This window comes from Mytilus trossulus, chromosome 5 (assembly GCF_036588685.1).
Source record: "Mytilus trossulus isolate FHL-02 chromosome 5, PNRI_Mtr1.1.1.hap1, whole genome shotgun sequence".
Classification (NCBI taxonomy): domain Eukaryota; kingdom Metazoa; phylum Mollusca; class Bivalvia; order Mytilida; family Mytilidae; genus Mytilus; species Mytilus trossulus.
This window is the reverse complement of record NC_086377.1, coordinates 9,843,905-9,856,386: the sequence shown is the minus strand read 5'-3', so window position 1 is coordinate 9,856,386 and position 12,482 is coordinate 9,843,905. Positions and strand designations below refer to the sequence as shown.

At 31.3% G+C, this 12,482-nt stretch overlaps 1 protein-coding gene across 1 annotated transcript; it reads right to left on the bottom strand.

The window, feature by feature from the left end:
• Positions 1-8,183: 8,183 nt before the first annotated feature.
• Positions 8,184-8,966, bottom strand: LOC134717577 (E3 ubiquitin-protein ligase TRIM71-like). The gene has a single exon (XM_063580070.1). It carries the CDS (start codon positions 8,964-8,966, stop codon positions 8,184-8,186), a length of 783 nt encoding a protein of 260 aa, XP_063436140.1.
• Positions 8,967-12,482: the final 3,516 nt, after the last annotated feature.

Genomic DNA, 12,482 nt, shown 5'->3' with positions numbered 1-12,482 from the left:
CTGTATCTAATCATTAATTGCAGCCCAGTATGGTAATTAAAATAGAAGTTATCGGAAGTAAACATAATGTGGGAGGACAATTGTTTCCGAATATTTATGAAATTTACAAAAAAAATGAGAACGCAAAGGAACATGCATGAACACAACATGTAAATTTTAAAAAATGTAATGTCCTTTGTAAAAGCAAGTGTAACCTTGGGTCAGAGTAACAATATAGAATTCGCTGATATACAATTAAACAAATATTTAATTTCAAATGTTTGCTTATTCACTTTACCCATTTAATTGTAATGATAACACTTTATATAGATAAATGTATAAAAATAAGACTGATAAAATGTTTGTTTGAATTTAACCAATATGATCCCAGAACATGTATGGTCAGATGGACCGTACGCGTATACTCATACGGTCCGACCGTACGCGTACGGTCGGACTGTACGAGTATACGTATACGGTCTGGACCGTACGCGTACGGTCCAAATACTCATATGGTCTGAAACATATATAAACAATTACAAGTATAATTATATTATTATAACTGCAGTATGTATAGATAGACTTATCACACTGTAGGAAATATTAAATCGTTAGCCAGGTGTGTACGAAATCATAAAAAGATTTATTTCAAAAACATGTAATTTATACAGCAAAAGTTTTATTATACTCACGAGTCCTGCTTTTTAAAAAATTTTATATGTATAATCAAGATAAAGATTTAAAGGAAACTGTTCTACAATTTAATTAAACCGTATCCGCTCAATATATGTTCAGTGTTAAGTGATTTGCGATTTGAGACAGCTGTGATATTCTCAGGTGATATTAGTCCTTACTAAATATCAAACTGGATAAATTGTCTACCGGAAACGTGGAAAGATCACACATCTTTCGTTATACAAAGTAACTGGCATAGTCTGAAAATCTGTTAAACTGATTCGAATTATCCATATAAATATATAAAATATATATATATTAGTACAGTCATTCCTTAAGTAAATTACATCCCGCAATGTTTTGTAAAAAAAGGCATTACTATAATATTAAATGCAGACTCATGAAATGGATGAGGAAACGGAAACGTATTATCTTAAAAATCAACAGTTTGAAGGTTTATTGGGACACGTAGTTCATGATATACAAGCTTATCAACACTGTGTGTGTGCACTTGAATATTGCTTTGGCAAGTCTGACTCCTGTTTTAATTGACTTTGTTCTGATATGAAGCTGCTGCTTCCAACGTAATCAAAATATGACGGCCGTGGTATAGTAAAAGTAATATGTTGGCGTTAAATTCATCCACTCTTTTAAACAATGAGTAGTTGGACCAAGAATGGTGCATTAAATTTACTCATATTTTTGTCAATATTGAGAGAAATATAGCTTATCTCAAAAAAGTATCTTCCAAAGCTCATGTAATTGTCTTTTATAACAGGAGAAATTGGAATGTTTAAGATTGTGTTTATACTTTCATGTTTATGATTAATCATTTAATGAGACCTACTAAAATGTCCATTAGTCCAAGTCATGCATATGAAATCAAAGGATATTTGTAGATTTAAAATCCATTGAATAAGCCAATTAAATCCTTGAACTGTTTTGTATCGCAAACAGGAATTACTGGTTTAAATAGTTGAACCGTTGTTAATGTGATATTTAACTTTAACTGCATTTAATTGTAATAGTAGATGTATTGATAAGAGAACAAACTCAACAATAAAGTAAAACATTAAAAAATATACTTGAATTAACTGCGTCAGTAAAACTTTAATAGTTGTAAACAAAATTCTCAGGTAAAATTTACAATAACCTGTAGCAATAAATGTTTTGTTAAATGGCCAAGTTATTTAAAAATCGCACTTTGATTCAAACCAGAATTATTTAGAAAATACACAGTTCGATGTATACAATTTATAATTAGAAATAACTTGTAGCTGATATTTCTTTTCACATATATAATAGAGTTTATTATAGTAATCATTTAATCATTAAGTGTTTAACAAATATATATATATATATATACATATCAACAAGATACACAGCTAAACCATTTTGGTAGAACAACCAATATGTAAATGTAAGAGGCTGTCCAAGGAAAACTCAGGCAATGGTTGGCACATCATGGGAATCAGATTTCAATGAAAATTTACATGAGGTCTATTTAAGGGGGTACCCAACACTAAACCCCAAAAAATTCCTGTCCTTTAATTTTTCTTATTTTTTTTTCATTGATAAACTAGGCCAACCTAAACATCTTGTAAAAATTTTATGAGATTTGAACCATAGGGTTAAAAGATTTGGCAATTCAAATATGGCATCTTTTACATACTAGTATCGGCCAAAATTGGAAGTTTCTAAAATATGGGTACAGGGTTGAATTTGTTAAAAAAAAAAAATTTAATCCTAAATTGACAATAGCATAGCTAATATTGATGGCTGAGGAGAATATTAGTTCACTGATACCCCCTCCTTGTAAGTTTTTTATTCCGGTTTAAAAAATTTGCCAGATCTTTAACAGGGGGTTTCAGCATCAGCCCCGATAAGTGAATGCTGTGCTTCTTGTATTTGAAGAAGAATTTTGTTTTTGAAAAAAAATGTGTCGTTTAATTTTTTCATAAAACTAAGCATTTGGAGAGCTATACTAGTCGGTTGTTCTTGCAATTTTTTTTTTAAATTTAACCGTTTGAATTTTTGGAATTTAAGTTTAAATTAGGCCCCACCTACAAATTGGATCGTTAAATAAGAGCAAAATCTATTCAAAAAGTACATAATGGCCATAATTTTGTTTGTCTTTTGAACTAGGCCTTAGCTTTTTGGTATGTGGATGTATCATCACAGGGTTTAGTGTCTTGCATCATGATGACCTTTGTGTGACCTTCAAATGTGACCTCAAGGTCAACTTTATTGGTGTTTTTCCGGGAAAAACACAACCATGTAGGCCATAACTTCTTTGCCTTTTCACCTAGGCCTTACATCTTTGGCATGTGTATGTATCACCATGAGGTGGTGTGCCTTTTAAAAAAATTGACCTTCATATGCCTTGAACTTTGACCTCAAGGACAATAATTGTGCTTTTTTGGTAAGAAACACTTGTACAGGCCATAACTTTCATGTAGTTTTAAATTCATATTTATTTCAAAAAATCATATAACAAAAGCTTTAATCGACCATACAACAATATAGACATATTTTATGACATTTCAAGCCATTCAATGCACACGGAATACATAATGGACATGTAGTCACATACAAGTGTTTGAAAAGGGAATCGTATCTATTGAAGCGCAGTGTACGTACTTAAATACTCAACTGACAGCTAAGTGAAAACTTTCTAGGAATCAAACAATAGGAGAAGTTATGCCAAATAACTATATACCAATAATGGGACAGACGGACAGGGATACCCCCCCCCCCCCCAACCGACAAGCAGTTGCAGGGGGAAAAAAGGATGGAATTGATTTTTGATTTGAGATACGATCGCTAGCTGTTGAAATTAAAAGCAGGACACACCAAAAATACACATGATACATAGGCAAAAGCTTTAAAGTGGGCAGATGCTTTACATGATCGAGATTTCAATTTATTGGTCGTTTGGCCAGATTAAAAAATAAACGATTCAAAACATAACGTCAAAACCATTGGTCCAAAGAATTATGGCTTATGAGAGATGAAATAGAGCTGACTGTGCAAAATCCTTTTACTGTTAAATCAAGTTCGTTAAACATAGACCTTTTTTAGTATTTCTGCAGAGGTTTATATGACAAATAGATACAACTGATTTTTAGTTCAAAACACGGCAGTAACAAGTTTCACATTATTTTTGGGCCCCTTATTATGATACAGAATGATACATGACTCTATTCAGTAATAATCTTGAATTGAGACTTGAAAATAAACATTTTCAGTTGTCACTTGCAATAACACCACGTACACTTTCTTTATATATTTATTTCAAAATTTCATTTGATAAAAAAAATCGGAAAGATACACAAACATGACAATGGAGCAACAAAAGAAAATAACAAATTTTGCCATCCCTTTGAAATTGAAATTTGATAAAGCAAAAATAACATGTTCTATTTATATCATACATGTGTAGTTTCAGTTTCAACTTTGACTCTAAATATACTTTACTTTCCCTAAAATTGCGGACGGAATAGAAGACACCCGTTAATTTTCTACACATGTCAAGATAAAGGTTGGAAAAAGATACTAGAAAGATATAGTTTTTTTTTATTCAGATGAATTAGGAAAGCATAAATATGTGTAGTGTTTTTTGGGCTGAATGAGATGTGTTTTTCTTCTTTTTGCCTTGTTCCGTGACATGTTAATAATGCACTGGTGGTTGATTATCCCTCTGGGTATCTTTGAACTTTTTACATGAATATAAATCATTCAATAAAATATTCAATTGCACTTTAAATAATATGACAGCAATTATAAAATCATGAATTATTTGTAATCTTTTTTTACATTACTTCATGTATTACTAAGGCCATAGTGTATTTTATTTAAAAATACTAGTTTTGTTTAACAAAAAAAGTATAAGAAGTCAATTCAGTTTTGATTTAATCAATTTGATAAGAAGATCTACGAACATAAGCATTGTGTAATTGTCCAGGGATTCTTATTTATTTTTAGTAAGTGACGAGAAAAGCTCACTTGGCCCTTTGGGCCAGCTGAGCTAAAAAGAGACAATAACTGTTTAGTGTCTTTAAATGTAAGCTGAATTGGTACGAGGCTAGGAAACAAGGTGTATGTGAGCTTTTAGCGAGTTACTACACCTGCTTCGAAGAAAGTACAAATACAGCTGATAATTAAATACACTAAACAGTTATTGTCTTTATCCTGCAAATAATTCTGTATCTTTTGTTTTTGTTTTGAAAGACACAAACACACATGTTTTGCATTTATTTTTGAATTTAAATCCCTCTTGAGGCCCGTTTAGTAATACCATACAGTAATCACAAATTCAGCTGACGACGAGTTTGCAAAATAAGAATCTCGAATGATCAACAACTATACATCGCTCAAGGTTAATAGTTATGTATTTTAACATAACAACTACTTTCAACAGTAAAAACAAATCACACAACATTATCCAATTTGAAATATGCATGCTGAAATTGACATGACTGTTTTTGTTACAAAATCATACACAAGATTTGAAATACATGAAACATGAAACATGAAAACTTAATTAAACGCCTATTTCTACATATACAATATGTATTCAATGGCGTTGTACATAAATGACATATAAAATACAAAAATACTAAACAAAATACAATATGTATGTACAATACCAAAAATTGAAAATTTATACTGTGATACACAAGAAAAAAGTCAGAAAAGTTCAAAATAATTTTGGAAATACAATGTTTTCAACCGACATTTAAAAATATCCAAAGATTCAGAGTTTCTTACATTTGTACCTAGTTCATTCCACAATTTTGGCCCAATAGTACTAAAGCTTCTATCTGAAAAAGTTTTCTTTTTGTTATATGGGACTGCATAACAACCAATAGATGACTCTGGCGACCTTAATGAACGTTTCGACACTTGAGGATTTAACAAATTGATCAAATAGTTGTTATCGTAGAAAAGACTGATGTTCATGAGTGTATGTTATCAGAAAATTGGTGCGATTCTTGTTGCTCTAAAGAAATGTTTGAAAACAAACATAACGTGTTTATAAAGTAATCGTTAATTCGCAATTAATACGTCATTGAAATGCGATTGCAATACACATTCTGAGGTGACGCAGGTTCATACAATACTCAGTCTGGCAGTGGGCGGAGCTTAAAAGCGATATCTGTATAGTATACAGGTACATAACATTACGAACGGAAATGGGGAATGTGTCAAAGAGACAACAACCCGACCAAATAAACAACAACAGCAGAAAGTCACCAACAGCATAGCGGGCTGTATATGTATAGTAGAACACACAATTGCAGGATAAAATACAAACTTAATCAGAACCATTGCAACGTCAAATGGTGACGTATGTAAGAAGATAATGGTGACGTATGTAAGAAGATAATGATGACGTATGTAAGAAAATAATGTGTAATTAACTCAAACATTTGATGACAAGTTTTCATTGTCAAATACGTAAATTTAAAAACTGTATAATATACAAATATATTTCCTACCTCTTTGGGGAAGGCAATTCTCTTTCTCTGTTCATGGTTTGTTGTGCACGCATTTCACTGATAAACGAAAAACTTAATTTTTTACATTTTTTCTCTCCAAATGTTCTGTCAAGTATCATAAGTATGACCTTTGTTAACACATAGTCATTTTCTTTGTATGTTGGCGTTTGTTTTTGTAGCAGTACAGTGTTTATGTTGTACCGTTACTTTCCACTTGTAGTAAATGTGTGTTTTCCTCAATTTTGTTCGGATTTTTTATCATTTTAATCGATTTATTATGACTATTGTAAAGCGGTATTCTTCTATTGTATTTATTCATAATATTATAATCTTGCATAAAATGCATGAAATTACAATAAAATATGTATATAACGAGAAAAACAGATATATCTGTACTAGTTTGAAAGCAAGTATGTTTGCATTTTTACCTATTGTCATGGTTGGTATTAAATGTACATGTATCAATACTACTTAAAATGTACACTGCCATACAACCCGTATTTATCCGCACATTGTGAATCCATAATATTATACAATTATAGCCTTTGTATGAGGTCGATACAAGGATATATTGATCTGAAAGAAGTATATTGACTGAGGACGAAGTCCGAGGTCGATATATCCTGTATTGACCTCATACAAAGGCTATATTTGTTATATTATTAATTTCCGACCATATTTGTATCAAAATCGTCATTTAGGTTTGTTGAAATTTTATAGATATTATATTTTCTCCTTGAAAATAACAACATATTAGTTGTTATTCCATTTACTTTTTTTTTATATCTTATGTATTCCAAGGATTTTTTTCGTCAAATAATCGATCACAGATATTATGTGTTTCAAAACGTTAAACAATATCCTGAAATTCATTACATGACGTAACAAAGTATATCGATTTTTAGATATTCTAAAAATAACCGTGCGATATGCTTTTTGCAGGTCAATATGCTTTTTGCTATCCGCCGTTTTCTCTCTACCTTCGAAAATATAGTTTAACATGTGACTATCCCTAAACGAATCAAATTTGTTAAAATATACGAATTAATAATACTAAACAATACATTTGTAATGACCACATAGTTGTATTTCATGAATTGTCTCTCTTTTGTTTGTCATATTATATCCAAACGTAGGTTGATACTTTAAGAAAAAAACACAAGTATGATTTTGCAAAAATACGTGTCTCTTAAAGGGGCACTAGCTGTCAAATTCATGGTCACCAATTTGACTCAAATTCTCATATTTGATTAATAACAATGTAAAACATTTATCCAATCTATCAAACGTTTAAAATAAACAGTTTACAGAGCATGGGGTAGATGAAATGTAGGTTCGTTTCGTGTGTATTTAAATCCAGACGCCATCTAATTAACTATCGATTTGACCTCAGATGACCATATAAGCGATGTAAACACAAATAAAGATATGAATAGGTTAAACCAGCACGTGCAATTGGATTTTTATAGGTCTGTTTGATTTGAATTTATAGATTAAAAATATAAGTTACTCATTGTTTTTAACCGTATAAGAAATAATTAATGTGGATCGAATTAGTAATCAAATGATTTACCGTAGTTTCACTTTCATTGTTGACATTTTTTTTCTTTTAATAACCAGTTCACGTACAATGCATGCGTTGTCAGTCTCTAGCTAGGGGGTTAAGTTAAGTTCACATGAATACCGGTTAGAATGATGATGACGTTTTCACTTGCAAGTAAATCAGTCAAAAATTATGTATAAACGCTTATTTCAACAAAATTAAAGAAAATTGATTGCTAAAAGCAAATTATTATTTCATTATTCCAACTTAATTAATGATTAATCTAAAAAAATATATACTTAATTTTTTTATATATATCGTAGCTAGTGCTCCTTTAAAGATACTATGGTTATGTTCCGGACAATATGAGTATATACCCATATGGTCATGACCATACGCGTATGGTCCAAATACTCATATGGTCCGGAACAGTTATATTAAAAAATGAATTACGACTATAAAATGCTCAGTTATTTTTAGTAGAATTACCTGATTATGTAGTTACCAAACAGCTGTTTAACGTCGTTATCTGTTGCAGACTTAGCAGTATAATGTATGTTAGGAAATTCAGGTATAGGCTTTACCGTCAGCTTTGCGATGTCATCTGTAAGCTTCTGTAAAGACTGTAACAATTTTCCATCGTTTCGTGTCTTGTTGAGTTCATTCATTTTCTTGTCTAAGTCCCGTCCTGCCTTCAAATCCATTTGAGTATCTTCCAATAGCTTTGTTAGTTTGTCCCTTTCCTTCCTGGAGTAATCCTTGACCGATGCAATCTTCTCTGAGATACATTTATCAACCATGGTCTTTATCTTTGTACCTTCTTCTGTAATAGCTTTGACTATTCCTTCCACCTTCACATCAAATGCCTTTATACCTTTTTCTATCTGCTTCATGTTTTGGGTTGTCTCATGTACCTTACTACGCAGGTCTGTTGTATTCGTCTCCTTCAGCTGTGATATGCTGTCTAGAAGTTTGGAAAAGGCATGCCCTAAGTGACTGCCGGTGACACAACTGCTGCATACTGCTGTATTACAGGTATTACATACAAAGCTTACGTCTTCATTGTGGTCTTTACATTTCGATTTAACTTCCGGTATAACATCAGAGGAAGACTGAAACTGGTGGTTCTTTGTCACGCTCTGCCGTTTATGAAAGCCTTTACAATTGTCACAAAAGTACTGTTCACACTCTAAACAGTAATGAGATCCAGAGGCACTAACACATATCTCACATGTTTTAGATGCTGCCTGTGCCTTGTTGCTACTCATCGTCTTCGATGTATAATACACAGGAACCAATTGTCAACACTACTATCTAAATAAATCAATGACGAATATATGTGTACGCTTTGTATTTAAATTTAACGCTGTAAAACATCAAACTTAATAATAGTTTGGATATGGAATTAACATTTACATACAATAATCATTTAAATGCCTATTGTATTATTGATCAATGTTCTGATTTATAGATACTAATATTGTTTGACTTGAGTTATTGACTGGTGTGTGTTATAACGATATATGACAACGCATTGTTAGACATAACAGATAAAGTAACAAACTATTATGTGAACATCTGAGTGTTGAATTTTATTTGTAAATAAACAATTTGCTTTGGACTTCAAATATAGTTTATTGAAGGACCTTCTGTCCTATTTTTAAAATAAACATTAAATTATAATAAAAAATTTGGAATAAGCTCTCGCCACGTTATAGCCTATTTGTGCATATGCGGCATAAAGCATTTTACAAATCAATCAAGCATTCAAAAAAGAATTATTAACGTATACATTGGCATATATTTTTGAGAAAATTGTATATCGGTAAGTATAAAAAAGAAGATGAGGTATGATTGCCAATTAGACAACTATAAATAAAATACCAAAATGACACAGACAATTACAATTATAGGTCACCGTACGGCCTTCAACAATGAGCAAGGCCCATACCGCATAGTCAGCTATAAAAGGCCCCGATAACACAATGTAAAATAATTCAAACGAGAAAACTGACGGCCTTATTTATGTAAAAAAAATGAGAAAACAAAAATATGTAACACATAAACAAACGACAACCACTGAATTACACGCTCCTGACCTGGGACAGGCACAAACATAAATAATGTGTCGAGGTTTAACATGTAAGCGGGATCCTAACCATCCCCCTCACCTGGGAAAGTGGTATAACAGTACAACATAAGAATTTGTATCAGATCCTAAACATTCAGTAATATTCGCAATCTCAGATTCATGGTGCTATTTGGTGTCGCTTATCTAGGCGGACGAACCTTAATCGCCAAAATACATTTTGCCAATAAGTATGACATTTTGATAAATACAGCCCGTAACAGAGAAGTGATCGAATTCGCGTTTCTTCACCGTCAGAATAAGTTACGTTATCGACAAACTTATTTCAGAAGTGACATAATTTAATTTTCTTCATCGACTAAATATTTCATGTCCAATGTGTAAGTTTTCATTGTTTAGGTCGAAGTTTTCTTCTTTATATCGTCTATAATCTCTTTACTTTCGTTTCCATGAAAAGGCAAATATAGCTTACGTTTACATACAACAAGAACGAATTGCACTGTACATGCTGTAGTTTATACATTGTTTCTTTGAAAGTTGTTACTAGTATAAAGAATTATTTATCAAGGTTCAGTTAATTTTAGAAATCACCGACTACTTATTATACACTGCTTGCACTGTGAATATTTATGGGATTCAACACGGTAATAGTTTTTCTTTCGTCTGATACAGAATACCCCATATCTTTTCTTTTTCATACCTATCTATTAATTATGTCCCTGGGATTATGTCAATCATACATTGTTGCAATACCAAAATATAAAAAAGAAGATGTGGTATTATTGCCAAGGAGAAAACTATCCACAAAAAGACCCAAATGACACAAACATTAACAATAATAGGTAATCGTACGGTTATGCTTGTACTTTGTCACAGAAAAAAACTGAAATAAATTTCTTTCATATCGAAGCAAAAAATACAAATGTACCCTTTAACATTTGAAAATTGCCCTTCATCTTAAGTTATTGACGAATATTTGAAATTTAAACCTCTATAAGATGTGATGTACGGCATTTCATTTTATCATTGGTAATAATCCATATCTGACAGAGAAGAAATATTCATAATTCTCAGAAAGGTTTCGTAAATAATTGTTAGATACCACTAATCGTTCCAACAATCAAGACAACAGAGACAAACAGGGAAACAAATATGAAAATGAAAAGATATGACTTAAATGTTAGCATTTTCAGGGAGACGGCACTTAATTTACAAAAAAAAATTGTTGTTTAAAGGATCTGTAGAGACCTCCACAGGTATTCAACAAGGGTAGAATTCAAAACCTTGAATATGAAAGCCTGGAAATCCATGATACTTTTTCTTTGCGGTAGTTATATCTACAAAATCAATCCATGTACACGGCATATAATACATGTATATTCATACATGTATATTTATATATTGGGAATTTATTTTTGTTTCCAGACAGAATTATAAGGTTATGTATAAGTGCCTCCGTTCACTATAAATTGTAAATTGTCTGCCTAAAGACCAGCAAAAATAAATGGAACAAGTTCACGTAGTCATAAAAAAAGTCGTATAATTTACGTTATTGAACAAAAAATCAGAAATACGGAATATTATAAGTGAACGGTTAGGAAATCCGTTTTTAAGGTCAAAGAAAAATGTTTTCCCTGATACAAACGTTTCAAGAACATGCTTTGTGTAACCTATAGACAAATTTGACTGTACATAAGGAAGTTAATATGCTTGCTCTGATTTGAAACTATCTTATATAACTTTTTTTAGTAATTGAGAACCTATGTTGTTTATTGGTAATAGGTGAAATGTTGCATGATCCATTAAAATGACAGCAAGCGCAGTTTTGAGGACGAATTTTATTTTTACACTGATAAAAACTGTTAGGTTTTGATCATGGTATATATTTGAGAAATTATTTTACTAAAAAATATTCTCTGTGTGTGCCATTGCAAGAAATAGTTTTACTAGTTATTTTGTCATATTAAAAAAATTCTCAACAAAATTTTCCCGTTTAAACTGTACTAGAAACAAGTTTGGCCTGTGAAACGGACGAAGACATATTCTAACAGAAGTACAAATACCAGTCCTCCCTTTTGTGTATACATATGAGAAAACATTTCAAAGTTATTGATTGAATTCAAATCCATCACACATAATAAAGGACATCATTCCTATCAAACACCTTTTTAATTGTTTACCAGTATATTTCTTTAAGTTTTTGGTAGAATTGTAAAGGAAATAATACTATCAAGACGTCCTTCCATAAACCTGTTTTTTTCTGTTCTGACTTTAAAGAAATGACTACTTTTCGCCCAATCGAAATGATGCATGGAAATATTTTGTTTCATATTATTAGAAATATTTTCAATATTATCGGTATTAAACTTGATTATCGACATATGAAAGTTTGTCAGCATTGTCAATCTTTTTAACGTTAAATTACCAAAAGTTCGGTCACTACTCAATTAAGTTTGTCGATAACGTAGCTAATTTTGACGGTAAAGAAACACCAATTCGATCACTTCTCTGTTACGGGCTGTATGTGAAATAGCTAGAGATGTTGGGAATAACTTATTTATTTAATAGTATCTTTATCTATTATGAAGCATCTGTAAGGCTTTGTAAGCAAATATTAAACAGTGTCAAATTTAACTAGAGTTGTTTGTCAACCATACTACTCAAACAAATGATGTATTTTATGAAATGTCACAAT